Source organism: Callionymus lyra, chromosome 5 (genome assembly GCF_982586985.1).
Source record: "Callionymus lyra chromosome 5, fCalLyr1.hap1.1, whole genome shotgun sequence".
NCBI classification, from domain to species: Eukaryota; Metazoa; Chordata; class Actinopteri; order Syngnathiformes; family Callionymidae; genus Callionymus; species Callionymus lyra.
This window is the reverse complement of record NC_141822.1, coordinates 35,857,632-35,877,627: the sequence shown is the minus strand read 5'-3', so window position 1 is coordinate 35,877,627 and position 19,996 is coordinate 35,857,632. Positions and strand designations below refer to the sequence as shown.

The 19,996-nt window shown below is 40.0% G+C and overlaps 1 protein-coding gene across 9 annotated transcripts in view; it reads left to right on the top strand.

Annotated features, from left to right (window-relative positions):
- Positions 1 to 2,644: 2,644 nt before the first annotated feature.
- cdk5rap2 (CDK5 regulatory subunit associated protein 2) overlaps positions 2,645 to 19,996 on the top strand; it is a 39,169-nt gene continuing 21,817 nt past the window's right edge. For 6 of the 9 annotated variants that reach the window (XM_087792199.1, XM_087792202.1, XM_087792201.1 and 3 more), the window contains exons 1-14: positions 13,976 to 15,184; positions 15,252 to 15,371; positions 15,438 to 15,530; positions 16,315 to 16,533; positions 16,600 to 16,770; positions 16,846 to 16,953; positions 17,171 to 17,308; positions 17,369 to 17,548; positions 17,629 to 17,823; positions 18,353 to 18,544; positions 18,618 to 18,747; positions 19,371 to 19,510; positions 19,585 to 19,701; positions 19,771 to 19,902. In XM_087792199.1, coding sequence (XP_087648325.1) covers positions 14,015 to 15,184; positions 15,252 to 15,371; positions 15,438 to 15,530; positions 16,315 to 16,533; positions 16,600 to 16,770; positions 16,846 to 16,953; positions 17,171 to 17,308; positions 17,369 to 17,548; positions 17,629 to 17,823; positions 18,353 to 18,544; positions 18,618 to 18,747; positions 19,371 to 19,510; positions 19,585 to 19,701; positions 19,771 to 19,902 — 3,105 coding nt within the window. In that variant the 5' untranslated portion in view covers positions 13,976 to 14,014. Of the gene's footprint in view, positions 2,827 to 3,490; positions 3,591 to 6,504; positions 6,573 to 7,289; positions 7,352 to 8,661; positions 8,773 to 9,115; positions 9,193 to 9,341; positions 9,466 to 10,541; positions 10,709 to 10,779; positions 10,913 to 11,145; positions 11,197 to 13,975; positions 15,185 to 15,251; positions 15,372 to 15,437; positions 15,531 to 16,314; positions 16,534 to 16,599; positions 16,771 to 16,845; positions 16,954 to 17,170; positions 17,309 to 17,368; positions 17,549 to 17,628; positions 17,824 to 18,352; positions 18,545 to 18,617; positions 18,748 to 19,370; positions 19,511 to 19,584; positions 19,702 to 19,770; positions 19,903 to 19,996 lie in introns of those variants that run through there. The other 3 variants (XM_087792205.1, XM_087792204.1, XM_087792206.1) reach the window with 3 other exon arrangements.

The window sequence follows — 19,996 nt, the reverse complement described above, 5'->3', positions numbered from 1 at the left end:
ATTGCTAAATTTGCAAACTTTATTGTAATCCGCAGTTGTCAGTAACTGATCAGAGCTGGGTTTTGAGCTGATTTCAATAGGCAAAGATTAGGAGAAACAGGATCTGTTGGAAAAATACACCATTGCAAAAGTGGTCATTATGTAATGGCAAATTTGGTCATTTGTACAACAAGGATAACTGATAAGAATAATTCTCTGATGTAAATCTGCTTAGAAGTCTGGGAGAGTTTGTGAGTCTGCAACAGAACGATCAGTTCTAAATTTTATTTTACAGTGAAATGAGAACTGAGTTCTTTGTTTATTTTCTGCTGATATGTGTCGGGTTTTTGTTCTTTTACAGTAAAACAAGAGTAAGTAAGTAATTATTATTTGTCTCAGACCAGGGTCACAAATGGCTTAGACAATCAAAATCAATAACACATTTTAAATACATGCAGATTTTAAAACTTGAAAGGCCAAGAAAACCTAGAGAAAAACACAGCAACCCCAAAATAAAATAAGAAAAAGCCTGCACAAACAAAAATGGCTTAAGATGTTTCTTGAAGGAGTCAGTAGACTCCATCAAACGCTGAGGAAGCCTAAGATTGTTCCAAAGCTTAGGAGCAACAGCCTGGAAGGATTCCTCTCATCTAAGTGCTGAGCTAAGGCGCCAGAGATAAAGTGATGAGGAATATGGGAGACCAGGTAGGTGTAGAAACAGTTGCAGTCTTTTAGCAGAATAGTTTTACAGGTGGAACACATGTTTGTATGCTTGCTTGTTACTTGAATCATGGGATCTAGCGCTACTCCAGCAACGTGTGGCTGGTCTACAATATTTTGGGATGTGACTGAACGAGGGCGGGTGTGCTTTATGTTTTATTCAGCTATTAAATCCCTCAAAAGTCAAGTTCTAGACTAGAGTATTGAAAAACAGCCTTGGTCTTCTGACCACCAGAGGGCGATGTGCCGTTTGCTTCATGTCTTTGGTCTATTGATCCAGCAAAGGGCGGTGATAAACAACAGACACACGACTCATACACAGCTCTGCTCGATAGCTCACTCGAGTTTGTAGATTTATTCTTTCATTGTTTGAGGAGAAAGGCTAGCTGTAGCTAAACCCGGAATGCTATGTCTTTTATAGACTGTCATTGATAGGTCATTTTATTTGACCAGCCGTTTTAACTTGAAATGATATATAGTATTTTAATTTTCCCAGGGCTGTGTACAGACCCGGCTGCAGAAAAACATTTAAGGGGGGGGATTACATTTTTTCAGGGGGGCAAACTGTTCAACCTAAAAACGTATTGGCTTCAGGCGGAACAATGTCTCTGGGTTGACTCACACAGTACAGAGAAGTAATTCTCCCATTACTAAAAAGTGAGTGCTGTGTCCATTTATTAAACTAAAGCACCATACAGCTTCACTTTTACTAAAAACACAAGCACTGACAACAACCTGAACACTGGATTGAACATCAAATAAGTTGTCATCTTATTGATCAAAATCATGTGAGGTGTGACGTGTGATCTGTTTGAGCCCAGATGCTGAAAAATAGTTTTTTTTTTAAAGTCACCAAATGACCATTATGACAATACAGGCTCATTACAGAGGAGCCTTATTTTTAAAAGGTACAATAAAAACACTGAACTGAGCCCAAGTCCAAGGCAGGTGTCTAGGTGAGTTCAAGTCAAGGCTTTAGCTGCAGCGACTCTCTCAGTTTGAATGTTCACTCCAGGCTTCAGGTTGACTTCAGTGTGTGTTCAGTAGACATGGATGAAGCTGCTTCCTGCTCTCCTTGTTACTTTTTCTTGTCAGCGTATTACTGATGTTCAAACTGAAAACCAAAACCAATGACTGACTCTATAAGCAACTGTAACCATTAATGTCAAATGATAATAAATATATATATATATATATATACATATATATATATATATATATATATATATATATATATATATATATATATATATATATATATATACATATATATATATATATATATATATATATATATATATATATATATATATATATATATAACAATTACTGTAGTGGAACCTAATGACCACTTGGGTGCGCTGTTCTCTTGACATTGATGGATGTGTGTTGACAGATCGAAGAAGATCATAAACGAACATATTTTGAATCCCGGATTGTTGTTGTGTGTTCTCACATGGAAATAACTAAAGAGTTGAGCTACAACATTCTACATTTACACCTGTAATAGGCAAGCGCTTTCCCAAAATAGGAAACGAGGTCCTAGATTTATCGGATCTATAATGTGACCACCAAACCAAATAAATAATAATAAAAAAGCATTTTAATGGCTATGCCGCAGAGTCATAAACTCAAATCTTAAAATAGTTTGTTTGTTTTTTAACCGCCAGGGCGTTTGTTTTGGCCTATGGTGCGTTCAAGGGATCATAAAATCCTGTACATTATAAATGTAAGGACATTAGAATTTTGATTTTCGCTTACTAACTAACAACAGAAACAATTGTTACACGTCTCCTTAAACTAATGTTCCAAAATGTTAACTTTTAATAGTAAATGTGTGAGATGAGGTTGATGGTTCGCGTGATCGCGTGAGTAGAAGATAGATTTCCCACATGCTTTTAAGGCAGCATTGGTTTCCAACGTGCACATTGGTGACGTCTACAGATCGTAATGGCGGTACCTCGGACTATTTTGAATTCCGCCCCGCTTTTTAAGGTTAACGAACCATCGTTTTTTACGTGAAATGTTGTTGTTTTTGTACTTTGGGTGAATCCTTTTTTAGAACGCTGTTATCATGGATTCAATCTTCGGTGACGACGTGACGCTCCCGGTCGACATGAATGGAAGGTAACTACAAGGAAGAATGGCTAGTAGGCTAAAGCTAATGCTTAAGGAGTCTCTACCACACGGACCAGGCTATTGCCTGGACGCAGAACTTCACGCGTAAACGGCGCCCATGTTCTTTATTATATTTCTGTGTTCGCGGCCCAAAATATAAATGTTAATTGTTGTCTACTTTGACCCAACACACTAAACTTTAATAAAACAATGTAATCATCGACGTCGCAAAATGTTAACATCATATAGTAATATGATATTGATGTTAACATTTCTGTTCATCAATCCATGATGTGATAATTCAAACTTAATAAATAATACAATTGTATGTACAAACATTACAATGCAACACAAACATATGAAATTAATCATATTTATTTTATTTCAATTAACTTGAAATAATCTATTTTTATTGGAATAACTCTTCATGTCTAGTTAAGGTGAGGTAAGGTAAAACTTTATTGATTACTGTCAAATCACTTAAACCTTCTTAAATGATGAACACATAAAACCTTAAAAGAGATGAATGAATTTTGTTATGCATTTACTGTGTGTGTTTTCTTCTGTTCTAAATGATATGAAAAAAACAAAAACTAACTAACTTTGTAACTGATTGGCTTGGCTGGCTTGTCATTGGTAGAGTGAAAGAAAGCGGAAATTATCAGTCACTTTTTCTAGACGGCAGCATCAGCGTGTTGGAGAGGATGTGGCTTTTACGCTTTATATGTTTATTCTTTTGCCACCTCTGGACACGAGAGAACAGAGTGACGGTGGTAGGTGATTCATACATTATTCCTTGTGCAGTACGGCCCTGTGTCCCTGTAGCATTGCTGCATGTGTGCTGCTCCAGTACCTTAATGTTAGTGTCTTAGACCCAGCAGTGAAGTGTTTTGAGAGGCGGCTCATCCAGGTGGTGAGTGTTGTGCAGTAATCCAACACGATATCTGATCTCTTCTCGTGGGAAGCGATTAGTATTCTGAAATCTGATCTGTTCACCAAAAATATATTTCCACATCCTGTATTTGATCCACATGTTGTCATTTGAAGTCATGGTTGTTAGGAGCAGCTGCTCGGAAGAGGAAGTCAGTGTTTACAGACACTTTGCATTTTTTTTTTTCCATTTTCGCTGAAAGGTCAAAACTACAACTGTCATGTGTTGGATTTGTATCTGTGTTAGGACACATTTCAGGTGTAGCCAAAGGAGAAATAATACAGCTGTTTATCATGCTTGAAAGCTTGTCCTCCGCCATTTGCACAGGAAGTTGTGCCCTTGATGTGTAACCTCAGTGATGCAATAATGTACCGAATGTTTGCTCGCTCCAATGGTTCCTGTTCTACATGACAGCATTGACTTCTATTTCTTAGCTTGTGATCCATATAAATGTGACTATGAAAAAATGTAATCTTATGTTGTGTTATTTAAAAATCCACTTTCATGATGTCTATGTGCAGACCAAAATCTTCTCGTACTGTGCAAACTAGTTTTATAAATGAGTCAAATGCTATTTTTTTTTAAATTCACATAGTGTGGTGAAAAAAATCATTTGTCCCCTTACAGATTACCTCTTTTCTGGCACATTTTCCACACATAAATGTCAGAGATCATTAAACAAATTTCAGACAGAGTCAACCCAAGTAGATACAAAATCGGTTTTTTTTCTAATGATTAGTTCATTTATTAATGGAGAAAGCCACCCAAATCTACATGGCGCTTTGTGAAAAAGTAATTGCCCCTCTTGCAAATGCCGAATTAACTGTGATTAACCACAATTTTAAAAGCTGAGTTCAATTTCACAAGCTACACACAAGGCCAATTACTGCCAGACTTGTACTATTCATGGTCAGGCTCCACCTTACATCATTGATCTGGTGATGGTTCCTCGCACACAGTTCAGGACCAGAAGAGAGAAATCCTTCCAGGCTGTTGCTCCAAAGCTTTGGAATGAGCTTCCTCTCCCTCTGTGTTTGATGGAGTCTACTGACTCATTCAAGAAGCATCTTAAGACTTTTTTATTTGTGCAGGCATTCTCCTAATCTTCTGGGACTCCTGTGTTTGTCTTATGTTCTCTTGGCCTTTAAGAGTTTTTTTTAATTTGTATGCATTTTAACTGTGTATTGCTTTGTGACCGTGGTCTAGAAAGGCGCTTTACAAATAACTATTACATACTTACTTACTTACAATCAACGAATCAACTAAATCACACCTGTCAGACAACATGAAGATGGCTAAAAGATCTCAAAAAGCCACACATCATGCCATGATCTAAGGAAATCCAAGAACTGATTAGAAGGAACGTCATTGACACCCGTCACATTTTCCTAAAAAACACCTGGATGAAGAGGAATTTCTGAAAGGTGTGTGTCTTGTTACCATACATCTGGCACAAAATATAATTGATGAAACCATTAAGTTGCTCTCTATCAAAAAATCCTAAAGGAGAATGTACCGCCATCAGTTCATGACATTAAGCTCAAGCGCACTTGGCTTATGCTTATGCAGCAGGACAATGATCCAGCACACACCAGCAAGTTGCTCTAAATGGCTAACAACAAATCAAAATGAATGTTTTGTAGTGGCCTTGCCAAAGCCTGGACGTGAGTCCGATCAAAATGCCTGAAAACCCTCCAATGTGACTGGATCGGAAGAGTGGGCCACAATTTTGCTAGTTATTGCAAACACTTGATTGCAGTTTGTGGAGCAAAGGATGGCTCAACCAGTTATTGAGTTAAGGGGGCAATTGCTTTTTCACACTGGTGATTTTATTTTGAATAATTCTTTACTTTCAGTGAATGATCGATTTGAAAACCACATAGTATGTTCACTCTCATTGTCTTTTCTTCTTAATTTTTTTTTTCATCGAGAAGTGTTATTAAAAAAATGGAATAACAAACATTGACTGCTTTTCCAAGTCTGGTTTTGTAAATTCATAAGTACAGTTTCATAAACCACACAGCACTACAGTTTTCTGCTCACTTTGGTCAAGTGAGTTATGTTGTATTTTAAAGCTTGCTTGCTTACTTACTTACTTTTGTTTTACCTGATTGATTCAATAAACATAATTTCTAATGTAAAAATATTAAATCATTCCAAATTTTGAAATTGGTTTCACTTGGCTATTTAATACAGGTTGTGTGCTGGATTTATGGTCTGCAAGTTCAAGTTCCAGCAGTAAATAAGGAACCAAATACGTGACCTTCCCAGTGTGCCTTTTCCCCATATAAAAATATTTTTGTGGCTGTAACATGGAGGTGATCCAGATGTGTCCTGTCATTAGTGAGTGATGGCATTGTCCCATCAGAACCACAGAACACAGTCTGTCACCCGATGAAAGCCTTCCCCTCTTGTCAGTGTGAACTTGAGAGCGAGGCTGCCACTGACACATGGTCTCGCGCCCTCTCTCTCATGCACGCGCACACACACACTCATACACATACACATGCACGCAAACGCACACACACGTCCTGGGAGGATGTCAACGAAGCAGAGTCATTCTTGAGCTATTTATGGATGGTCCTTAGGGCTCTGTAGATGCAGCCAGCGTGAGTAATGCAGAAACACAACGCATCAGAGTTTCACCAACCATAATGATCAAAGCATGTGCGTTGAGCTTTATTATTTACTGTAATCATTTGTAAGGGCTGTCGTCAGAAAACGGCTCCCTCTGACCAAAATGATTGTCTATGCAGCTGCGGACCTCCTCACTCCATGGATGGAGAGACCTTAGAAGGAGACCTTTCTGCTGACAGCATGACGGGTACGTGCATTTGTGCATATTTCCCACTCGAATGCACGTGTTTCTCTTGTGTATTAATTAAACCTGACTTGATTGGTTCTCGTGACGGTGCTGTCTCTAAAGCTTGTCCGGGGACGATGCTAATGAGCTAATCCCCTTTATAATCAACTGTCAGGCTGTGTGCAAACATGAAGCTCAAGGTTGTACACACAATTTGAATGATATTTCCAACACAGAACCCAGCGTATTATATTGAACAGCAACTCAATGTGGAAGTCATTTCAATCATAATTGATTTTTATTGCTGTAACTACCGCTCGTATTACAGTTTAAATGTTGTAAGGTTTGTTGTTTTACACATTTTGTATCTGGACTTTTTATGGTTTCATTCTAGATAATTTCACACATCATCTCTAAAATGTTGTGAGGGTGTTACATGGTAATAGATAGTATTCATGTCTTTGTAATATTTTATAGTATGTCTTTTAGGTTGATGGACAAAAATTCACAATTTTTAGCTGCGTGATCGATGGTGTGTTATTTAGTAAAAACTGTAATTTGCAGCATTCGTGTTGTGAACTAGCTGTAGTTTGACACACAGTGGCTCCTGTTTATGTCTTAAATAAATAATCTGCGGGCAGACAGGGGTCTGAGCGTGTTGGTGGCTTCAAACACCAAACACGCTCCTTGTGAAAGAGTTTATTGTCTGTGTGTAAATAAACATTTGTTGTTCTGCAGCTCTGTCCTTTCCTGCCAAACTGTCTCCTAGCAAAGCTTTGACCATGAAGGACTATGAAAATGTAAGTAAGGATCAGAACATGGATTTCAGGTTATCATCTCTTTACTTGTACTTGTCATTTTTATTTCTTCCCTTTTAATATTTTAACCTAATGAATCCAGATTAATCCTGGTTGTTCAACTTAATTGTGAGCAGCAGTGCATCCAGCATATATTATCTGACATTAAAAAAAAAATCACCTAAAGCCTATAAACTGACAGACTATCTAGTACTGTCTAGTTTAAAGCCATTTTTTTTTAACCGGAACTAATTCTGTTAACTATTTAGAAGCTTGTCTTAGTGTGACGTCTGTCTAAAATCTCTGCTAATCTCTCTTGCCCGATTAATTACCCCCTATTCTGTTGTCACTCTTGTGATATTTTGGGAAAGGAAAATGTGGTAATGTTAAGACAAGTTAAAACACATTTTAATAATGAGTCACTTTCAGGTCAATAAAAGGTATAATATTGTTTGGGAAAGAATGTAAGTAATTTATATTTGTAGAGTGCTTTTCCATGCTCAAATTAGCTAAATAAATATTGCTTTGCATTTGGAAAAAGTAATTTAAACTTGACAAGTAGGAAATATAATTATGTATGACATATAAGATAATAATGTATTTTCTTGAATTCAAATAATTACAGCCTCTTGCTTTCAGACTCAAAAACAGTGTTCCCGTTCTGATAGCTAGTATTTATTACTATTATTCTAATAGTTCTGTTACCTCATTCAATTATTATAATAATAACAAGAGTTATTGTTGTATGTTCTCATTTTGAGGATTTTAAAATACAAAACTCAAAACACAATTAAATACACATTAGTGTCATTCTTTTACTGCTGCTCTCAGTCCTCTTCCATTTGTGGCTAATAATCAAAGACAGATGTTCCTACGATGAACTCATCCTTCTATTTTGCCTACACAGCAAAAAAAGGTGATAAACTTCTGTCAGTATAAAACTATTTTGGCCTTTTATGGAAATGAGTTTCGAAAGTGTACTTGTATGAGGACCGAGGTAGGTTCGGGTCTACATGTCAGCATCTGGCAGGAACGCTCACTGAGACGTTAGTCTGGCTGAAGATTTGTCCCAACTTGATCCTCCTCCCGCTGACAGACTTCCCAACCCCCCATTAGCTGCTCCGAGCCCTGAGCACTATGATGCACAGTCTACTTCACACACAGTCAATGGAACACATAAACAGACTGTATAATGGTCTTCTTTCACTTTAATCAGTACCATGCGTGTCTTATTGCCCATTTGAAAGGTTTGACCCACATTTGTGTCTGTTCCATATTTCTGATGGGAGGGGGGTCTACCTTGTCTCTTTCAGCAAATCACAGCTCTGAAGAAGGAAAACTTCAACCTGAAGCTTCGGATTTACTTCATGGAGGAGCGCATGCAGCAGAAGTGTGACAGCTCCACCGAGGACATCTTTAGAACGGTGTTTAGTTTATTGTTATTTCCCAACAGAAGTTCCGTCTTTGTGCATCTGTGACTGTCGTTAACTGTTATTTACAGCTGCAAACAAACTCTTATAATCTATTCAGATGAATTGATGAATCGGATTAAAACAATTTAAAAAATCTAAATTTCCAGCTCTTTGTTCAAAGCAGAAGAAAATTCCAATATTTCCTCTGTTATTCATATACGGTATTTGTTTTTTCCTGGTCTAAACATTTGAAAAGAGAAATACCCACATATAAACATGTTGATGTGCAGGTTTGGTTTAATCTGTGTTTGTGATAATGAAGCACGTCGTGAATGTAATATTTTTGTGATGTCAGAATATCGAGCTGAAGGTGGAGTTGGAGTCCATGAAAAGGGACTTGGCGGAAAAACAAGATCTGCTTGTCTCAGCTTCGTACGTATTTTTATATTTAAGTTTAGCTTTTCAGTTGATTGTGATTCATTCTCAAAAAATGGCTAAAAGTGCTTGCTTTCTGTAATATGTTGTTATTCTTCTTTTTCTCTTCAATTGAAGATGAATTTGATGTTTGTGTTTAATCTCAGCAAAGCTTTGGAAAGTCTGGCCGCTCAAGACTCAGGAGAACCGAACCGTTTCAGGGAGCAGGCTCAGAGAGAGATGGATGCCCTTCGAGAAGTTTTTAACACAAGGATCTCTGACTTGGAACAGGTGTGTGAAAATAAAAGGCACAATACACATGTGAAATATGCATCATGTTTCTTACATCATTAATGGCTTTGTGGATGTTCTCCTCGGTCACTTGCTTTCACCGTCTCAGCGGACTCCTTATTCAGAAGATATTCATTGTCATTGGATCTTGTCTGGATGTGAACAACACTTTGTCCAGCAACGGTCATTGTAAAGCAGCAACGCGTGTTTCAGTCATCTAAAGGACAACTAATGTGTTGATTTAAATGTCTCTTAAACAGAAATTGGGGGGCTCTATTGTACTCATCAGTATGTGTGTGTACAAAACTCTTTTAATAAAGATATTTACATTAGAACATGCACAAGCCCTGCCCACTGAAAACACTGTTTTTTCTCGAGCTAAAATATTGTTTACCATAACCATGCAGACTTTGCTGTGATTGGTCAAACACTGAGACTTGTCATGCAGCGTCACCAATCCAAGAAGCAGTGTTTTGTATAAACAAATGAAGCAGTGGGATCTTTACTGCTGCAGGAGGAGTGCAGCCCATTATTATGACATAATGGGCTCTGCTCTCTTAAGCTCTTGTTCTGTGAGACTTCAGACTGAGGAGAACTTTATAAGGTAATAACTTTACGTAGAATCCTCATGATGAGGGGCTTAATGCATCTTGGAGAGGTAGACTTCAACATTTAAAACATGTGAGTAAGTCAGAAGAGTTGGGTTTTCACATTAGTTGCCCTTTAAGCTAAGCTTGAGTTGTGACTGCCAAACTAGCGAAATGTACTGGATTGCCCAAATCCTCAAAAAACTCTTTAATGAAAATAAGTTGGTGTAAGCAAAGCTGCATCATCTTAAAGAAAATGCTGCAAATAAATATACTTTTTGATAACTGTTTCACTTAAGTGATATCCAATCAGAGCGAACGTAATGATTAACAACGTCGTCATTTTCTTTTTTTAAAATCCTAGTAAAATAAAATGTCCCTTAAAAATTATGAATGAATTTAGTCATGTGTTTAATAAAGTAATTGAGTGTGTTAAATATAGTAGTTTTGTATATAAAATTAAGGTGATTTATAATCTCTTGTCTCAAGGTCTTGCAAGCTGCCAATGACGAGGTAGAAAAGATGGCGGCCATCGCTGAGCAAGAAAAGTTGAAAAATATTAACATGAAGAAGGAGCTCCAGGTCATGCATTTACCTGGCTCCATTCACCAAGACCCGACCCTGGACCTGCAGCTTGCTCTGCAGGAGAAAGACAAGTAAGTGGAGACAATCTAAGAAAATATGTTTCATAGGGTTGTAGTCATGTTTGTTTCTCCTCCCTCCCTAGTTTTATCGAGCAGCTAAAGATCACTTTAAAGAACCAGGAAGCTTTGGTCCGAGAGCAGGGAAAGGAAACTCAGTCATTGGCTGGTGTCCCGCAGCTGTCCGAACTCATCGCCAAGAAGGATCACGAACTGGAGGTGTGACTAAGAGGGTGACATTTGTTATATTAATGTAGTAGCTGACTTGCTGTATCCTGACCCCAAACCACATATTAAAGAACAAAATTATGGGATTAGATATGCAAATCTATATAACAAGGAAGACCTCTTTTGACAGTCTAGAAATTCCTCTTTTTTTTTCTTTTTGTTTTTAGTACTGGCATTCATCCAAACAGCAGATGTGTTAAACTATTCTTTCCCTATTTCTTTAGGAATTAAGGGAAACATTGAGAGAAAGGGATACAGTTCGACCAGAGACCCAGGTTGGTACTTCTTAATCATTTAAATCTAAATGTCGTCTTTCAAACCATACCAGGAAGGCTGAGGAGTGTGGTGCCTCTGTAGTTGGCACCCAACCTCTGGTCCCTCTTTTTAAATATGGAGACCACCACCCCGGTCTACCACTCGTCAGGTACCGACCCAGAAACCCATGCAATGTTGAATAGACGAGTCAGCCAAGACAACTCCTCAACAATCAGAGCCTTCAGCATTTCCCGCTTCTTTCCCACTGTGGAGCTTTCTGACCTTCAGCACGAGAGATCAATAAAGCCTGCCCATCGGCCTCCAGCTCTGTCTCCACTAGAGAGGGTTGGACATCGGGGTTGAGAGGTTCCTCAAAGTACTCTTTCCAAGGGCCAACAACATCCCCAGTTGAAGTCGGCAACATTCCATCCTTACTGTAAACAGCTTGGACACTCTGCTGCTTCCCCCTTCTGAGGTGCTTGACTGTTTTCCAGAAGCGCTTTGGTTCCGACTGAAAGTCTTCTCCATGGATTCTCCAAACTCTTCCCACACCCGCTGTTTAGCCTTTGCAACAGCCGAAGCAGCAGCCCTTCGAGCCAGGCGGTACTTTGCAACTGCTTCAGTCGGACAGCTTCCCTGACATCTGTTGTCCACCAAGATGTCCTTGGGTTACCGCCCCTTGAGGCATCGATGACCTTCAGACCACAGCTTGCAACTGAAGCTTCTCGGATGTGTGAGCTGAAAACCCCTCTGACAGCTTCATCTAGACTCTCCCAGTTCACCAACAAGACACGTTTGGGTTTACCTGGTCGCTCCAAAGGCTCCCCCTGCCATCGGAGCCAGCTCACAACCAGATGGTGATCGGTTGACAGTTCTGCCCCTCTCTTCACCCGGGTGTCCAGAACATACCGCCTCAAGTCAGATGATACGATTACAGAATCGATTATTGACCTGCGGCTTAGGGAGCTCTGGTACCAAGTACACTTATGAGCCTCCCTCTGTTCGAACATGGTGTTTGTGATGGACAAGCCATGAAAAGCACAGAAGTCCAACAATAATAGACTTTTGGATTAAGATCAGGCAAACCGTTCTTCCCAATCACGCCTCTCCAAGTCTCTTCATCATTGCCCATGTGTGCGTCCCAGGAAGGGCCCCGTACAGGACTCCTCCAAGGATCCCCAAGAAGGCCGGATACTTCCAGAAAAGGCCCCATACAGGACCCCTCCAAGGACCCCCAAGTAGGCCAAACTACCGTTTGATGCATATGCACAAACAACAGAGTTATACCTCCGTTCAGCCTAAGCCGTAGGGAGGCGACCCTCTGATCCACTGGAGCAAACTCCAATATACAGCCCAAGCTATGCGTGGAGGTGAGCCACACCAGATCCAACTGGTAACGCTCCATCTCCCACACCAACTCAGGCTCCTTACCCCACAAAGAGGTGACGTTCCACGTCCCCAGAGCCAGCCGATACAGACCAGGCCTCGTACGCCGAGGCTCCCTGTTTCCACTGCCACCCAGTTGGCAGCGCAGCCGACTCCTGAGATGTTTCTCACAGGTGGAGAGCCCATGGGATGGAATGGATGGAATGGATGGAATGTCTGCGCACTTCATTCCGGTTACGCGGGTCACCCGGCCAGCAGGCGGTCACTGCCAGGCCCAGCACCCACACCTGGCTCCAGGTATACTAGGAGCCTAATCACTCAGTACCAGGCTTTCCCGGCAAAATAGCTCCCTGAATCATTGTGATACACAAACTCCCCCACCACGGTAAGGTGAAGGTCCTTGGAGGAAAAAGGTGTGATTTATTATTGACTTATACATATGTGTTTACACCACACCTTTCAAAGTATTTGAAGTGCATGTATTATGTCTGTTCATAAGTTTAGATAGGTATCCAAAAATAAACAAGATATGTATCACAGGGTGACCTGGTGTCCTCAGGAAAAGGGAACATATTCTGCTGTTAACCTTCCCCATCAACACCGCTAAATGTGAGAGGGTATTTTCTCTTATGAATACTGAAAAACTGACAGGAAAAACCAACTGACAACTAACAGCCTAACTACGCTGATGATGTTTATTAAATTCCATAGAAATTAGTAATATTTATTTGAAGATGCATGTTAAATCATCAATAAAGCATTAATTGAAAATATAGTGAAAGTGGCACAATCCGTCCACAACTGACAAATCTGCTCCACTCTAGCTACAACTTGATGCTGCAGTGACCGTGAACCTATAAGCTTGTGGTGTTTATCTCATTATGAAGTCTTCTCATAGGTCAATGTTAAGACTGGATTATCAGCCAGTCTGGAGAAAGTTCACCTGAAACTTTTATTCCCGTCAGTGTAAAAATAGAATGCCTCTCCAAAATTCTGGATGTTAATGTTGGGAATTTCTCTATTTATATAACATCAAAGGTCTTTGAGATTAGTGGATTTAATGACTGAGGTCCATCACAAATTGGAATTCAGAAAGCATGGATAAAACGCTCATGTGTTATTGTACCTGGTGAAATACTGGAGAAGACCCTTGTTCACACGTCAGCCATCTTTGCAAGGTTTTCCAGGGATGTTTGGCAATTTCTGCAACACAAATTACTGCGTCATTATACAAGGATTAGATCTGATGGAATAGGAGGCAGAGAGTGAACGATAGGCGGGAGCAGGGATTATTAAAGGCTTAAGGCTTAGAGTCTACATCCTCTGGTTCTCCCTCTGATGTGGCAGGTGAAAACTGAGAGATTGCGCTCCAACGGTTGGCTGACTAGAGGTGCTAAAGGGAATGTTTGCTCCTAAGGATACTTTTGGAAGGGATTGACAATCGACGGCACCATGAAAGACCCATGTCGCATCTGCGGTGGTCGTCTGGTGGGGAGTCAATGTCGCTGGATCTTCAGCTCATCTGCAAAGCGAAAGCTACAAGTCATTCTGTCGCACGTGCTCGGCTGTGAGGTGACTCGTGATGGCCGCGGTGAGTTTATCTGTGGGAAGTGCGTGTTCCAGCTGGAAAAGGTGGTTCAGTGTGACATCAACATCCGCCAGCTGCAGGATGAGCACGGCGTCACAATTCAGAAGCTTCAAGCTGAAAAAGCGCACCTGATCCAGTGCATCATCCATGTCTACCACAAAAACAACCAGAGACCCAACAGGAGTGAAACGCATCTGAAAGGTTCGCTCAGGTCCGCTATAATGGGCAGTTTGGATGAGCTGGCCTCTGAAGAACCATGTTTCAGTGACACTGGAGACAGTCACTCCAAGAGCCGCATGAGAAGATGTGTAAGTCTGGACAGGATCGCTGCTAAAGGGGGTTTGATGGGACGTTTTGGCTTCAAAGTCAGCAGGTCCGGCTCGTCTGTAGGCTTTGACACCTCCATGAAATGCTTCCATGGCTCACGTCACCGCTCGCAAAGCCTGTACCTTGATCTTGTTCACCGTAAGGGCACGCTGCCAAGAATCAGGGATCGATCAACATCACTCCAGTTCCTAAATCGAGAGTTTGCCTGTGATCCTCCTCGTGGTCGCTCACCCAAATTCATCAAGGACGCTAAGGTGTTAGCAAACCGAGGAAAAGCTCTCGCTGGTGCGCTCCCCAGACATTCCTTAAATCAACCCTCTGTACTGTCAGACCTGAACCAAATTCTGCACTGTATCACCAGGCAGAGACTGTCAGCCCCTGCGGGGAGCCGCATCCCAGTTTTAAAAGTGCTCGCTGCTGGGCAGCTGAACCTCTGGAGCAAGCGCAGGCCTAAAGAGGCAGAGCTGAAACCTCTTCAGGTTCTGTCAGAGGAATTTGACGACGAGTACGCCTCCATTAGTGTGGAGGTAGATGAAAATAACCTCCTGCGCTGTGGGATTCCTTTTATGTCATGTTTGTGTTGTCTTTTCCAGAAGCAGACTGACTTTCATCACTTAGAAATGGTCAATAAGCTATTGGATGAAGAACTGATCCAGACTAAACGTACCATTGAGGACCTGAAAAAAACACTAGACGAAACACAAAAGGTACAATCTTACTCTTAATCTTCTTTCTGCTTAGACTTTTAAACACAAACTTATCTTGCGTCAGCAGAGCTTATCAGGAAAGTTGGAAGAAAAGGAAAATGAGCTCAACTCTGAGAAAAAAAACGCTCTGAAGCGAGACAAGATGATCCAGGGTCTCACTCAAGTCCTTAAAGAAAAAGAGAAGGAGGTTAGACAAGGGTGAGTGAAGGAGCGCAAGCTATCCTTTCACCCTTTGTCCCATTTGTTTGCACAGATGGCAGAATTGTGTCATGAAATTGAAGATCGGGACGATGCTCTGACCAAAACAAGGGAGTCGGTCCACAAAGCCCAACTTCAAAAATACCAGGCAAGTAAAGTCCCTTAATTAGGACGTGCATGAATTGTCTGTCATTTTTCTGTTTTATCTTTCAATGGAGGACAATTGACAAAGGAGATATGCCTTTGTCTCATTCTGATTATTTTGATTTAAAATGTTACCTTCTTTAACTAATTTCAACTAAACTAATTTATAAATATACTTGTTTTTTGTGACACATTTTTTCAATGACCTGAACAATTTCTACATGTCTGTAAAATGAAGATACTATTGAATCAATTTAGGTGATGAGTTCATTTTATTTGATATATATATATATATATATATATATATATATATATATATTTTAGGGCTTGTGCAAGCGCGATATTTGATATTGGTGTCAAGAATTTCCATATCTTTATTAATGCGATATTTATTTATTTTAAATGTAACGAGTCTAACTAAACACAAACAACGAATACAAAAATCAATGTGAATACTGTCAAACGTCAAAAAGTCTTGTCATCCATTATTCTGCAAAGAAAATGACTCAAGAATTTCAAATATTGCATTTATTTGCATTGTATACCTAAACATGTTATACATTCAGGTTATGTACCAGCAGAAAAAAATATATATATATTAAACTGCAAAAGAAAAAGTAATTCTGCCTCAACTCCCTTCTAGCAAACATTTCACCCACATTGCATTTTAAGAAATACTTAATACATAAAAAAAAAAGTATTAACTGGAACTGACACTGGTTTCCTAGAATGTTTACCATGCCAAGTGTATATCACTGGAAAGTTAAATATGTAAGGTTTTTTTTCAGGGTGTGGAAGAGCATCAAAATTTGCTCATGGCGAAGCAAACAGAGCTGGCCCAGCTTCAGAATAATCACCACTCCAAGATGCTGGAAGCACAAAAGCTTCAGCGCACCTTGGACAGGAGAGAGGAGGAGCTGGCAGACATGCAGAAGGCGAAGGAGCAGCTGGAGGTGGAACTGGAGGACATGCAGCAGCAAAAGAAAAAAGGAGACAAGGCACTGAATGTAAGATCCTTGTAGAGCGTTGTAATCCTGTATCTGTGTTTACTTCTTATTTCTTTCTGCCCTCAGGATTTGAACAATCAGCTAAAAAAGATGAGTGGTGAGATCAGGGAGAGGGAGACATCTCTGGAGCTTCAATACCAAGAGGTGCTGGACCAGACAAAAAGAAAATTACAGGCCCACGAAGTCACCATCCAGCGGTTGATTTCCAACCTGGCTGAAAAGGAGCAGCAGCTCCAGGTACTCAAAACCTCAACTGACAATAAATCTTATTCTCAAATTTTGAATGCAATGCATATCCATTTCTGCCTTCAGGAGTACATCAACATGGTGCGGGACTTTGAGCAAAACAAAAGCCCTGCAGGAAATAACATGCTCTCAAAGCTTCGACAAAGGCTAAAGGAAAAGGAGAAAGCTCTTGAGGTGTGCACAACGACTTGCTATGTTAACATGGATCAGGGAAGAGCAAAAAATGTAACCAAAGAGGCTATGATTATTAAAGGGGCGGTCAAGCCAAAATTATATTGATATATTGATTTTTCAAGTATTTAATGTTCTGATGGGCAACATTAAATTACCTACCTGGCTGGTTCTGGCATTTTTGTACATTTAGTTAACAAATCTTTTTGCTCTGCTGCAGCAAGCCCTGGATGACAGGTTTGCTGTAATTGAGGAGAAGGACAATGAAATCCACCAGCTTCAGCTCTCCCTACGAGAAAGGGAACGAGATCTAGAAAGGCTTAATAACATCCTTTCTCACAACGAGGAGACCATCAATGTGAGTCAAGATTGGTATAATCTGTGGTTGAAATGCACTCATGACTCTCTCTCTTGTCAGAGCTTCGACAGCACGATCAAGGAGAAGGATGTGGAGATACAACACCTTGCAAACACACTCAAGAACCTGCAAAGAGCCAAACATGACTTAGAAGAGAACCTGAACAGAGCATTGAGAGAGAAAGACTCCATCATCAGCCAGTTGCAACAGTCTCTGAATGGAAAGACAAAAGATTTGGAGGTTTGTGGTTTGTTTAGATGATTTTTATTATTGCATGTAAACAGCAGTTTAAAATGTGGTCTGGCAACATTTGTCTTCAGGAGCTGTCAGTATCTATGCTCAGCCAGACACAGAGTCAAACTGACTACTTGGCAGAGCAGATGGGCCAGCGGTTAAAGGTCACAGAGGCCATGTTATCCGAGGCGGTGAAGGCGAGAGAAAGGCTGGTATCCGACAATGAGAGTGCTGTGGAAGGACTGCTAGCCACGATAAGCAGCAAAGACCAACTGCTGAAGGTCTGAAACCAGTTTACAAGAAAAACACATAATGAATATTTATAATGATATTTAACTTAAAACTCTCCCTTTTTTTTTTCATTACTTACTGTGCAAACAACAGCTGTTGTCTTGGAAGCCTTCTTGGCTCCTGCTTATTTTATCTGGCAATTTTTTGAATGATGATTACATTAGAGATGGTTTATTTTAGTGATTCTTGCCCTTAAGTCCTGCAAGTGATTGACAAGTCTATTCAATTCAATTCAATTCAATTTTATTTAAAGTGTCTTATCATAACAAAGTTATCTCAAGATACTATACAATCTGATATTAATATTGAACATCTGTTAATTCATATTAAACCTTACCGAAATATTATCTGGTTTTGAGTTGAACAAATAGATGCAGACAAAGAATACCTCCTTGGAAGAGGTATTAGAACCTGTTCCGAAATATTTAATGACTGGGTAGAACCTTGAGTTATTAAAATGTAACATGTAGATGTATGTGATTTGAGTGACAATGATATCATCCATCCATATGTGTGAAGGAGTCGGCTGAGCACTACAACCGCATGCTGTCCAAGCGCTCACTGGAGATCCAGGATTTGAGGAGGCAGCTTTCTGAAAGACAACAGCAGCTTTTCACCGCAGGGAAGCAAAACTCCACCAATGCTCAGGAGGGATGTCTGGAAACGGCAGCACTCAAAGCCATGCTTGAAGAGAAGGACAGCCTCATCAACGTGAGTCCATCAGAACCCTGGTCTCATACTGACCATTAGCTGTTAAGAGACATCAACATTCATATTTCTGCAGAAGCTTCTTCAGCGTGGTGAGGAGAGAGACCAGTACTTGGCAGAGGTGAAACAGAGGGGTGAGCTGGAAGATGTCTTGGAGTTAAGAAAAACCCTCCAGATCATGCAGGAGAGGCTGGAACACAGTGAAGGTGAGAACTATAGTCAAAAAGTCTCAAGGTGTAAATCCCTTCACAGAAATGACCCACTTGGGTCGTAAACGCATGTATATTTTATGAATCCCAAAAGTGAGGGCAGATGATGATTATGAGTAATTACCCTAAATCTCAGCCCCTCAATAGAGAATCATCACCATATAAGGAGGAGATCATGATCATGTCTACTTCTCAGACATGACACAAACGGTGAGAGAAACTAAACTTTCCCCAGCGGGGATTGAAATAATTTAAGAAACACAAATTTAAGAAACAGATTTTAATTTTGACTGTTATTATTGGAGGCAAAAAAATACTGTATTGTCTAGTGCAAGTAGTGACTTTTTGTTTTGTTCAAATCACTCATCAAAGGCATGCTCAGATTGTTTACATAAAAAAAGCGCATTTTGAATTATATTGTTAATTTCCAATGGTGACAAACATTATTTTAGCATTCTTGAATTTACACAAACAATATTGCAGCCACTAAAATATTGATAAATGACAAAATCTTGTTAATATCCTGCCTAAAGTTTAACACACATTTGTCCCACTCAGGTTTGATTAATGAGAGCCAAAGTGTTGCAGAACTGAATGTTCCTCTCTTCTTTGCCTTTCAGCTGAGTTGTTCCGGTGGACGAGTGGCGAACAAGTGCAGAATGTGTCTTTCCACAACAAGACAGTGGTTCTGCTAAAGACTGAACTGGAGCAGAAAGCTGAGGAACTTAACAATTTTCTGAAGAGAGAGGGTGAACTAAAGGTCAGTCAGTTAACAGTAAAGGAATGTGTTTAAGCTTTGATTTTCAATTTTCATCCGCACTCTTCCATGTATAGAAATCTTTAACAGAGTTGCAGTCTCTGCTCTCCCAACTGGAAGGTCAAGGCCAAGCCTATGCCGCCGATGTTAAGTCCCTGACAGCAACCTTGAAGACCAAAGATGAAATCATTGATGTAAGATAATAAAAGCACCCAACATTAAAATATCTGTTTCCTCAAGTTAAATCACGTGTCTCTGATCAGGACCTTACCCAACGCCTTGGTCAGCAAGGGGACTATGAGCTGCAACAACGGGTCCATGGCAGCAGTGTGGGAGCTTCACTGCCCTCTGTTACTCAGAGAGAAAACTCAACGATCAGTGCAGACCAATCAAATGTAACCTTGACCAATAGGATTTTTTTCTTTTTTTTCCTCTGCATAGATTTCAGTTAAATTTCTGTTGGATGTATTTTTATAATTGCACAGAGTT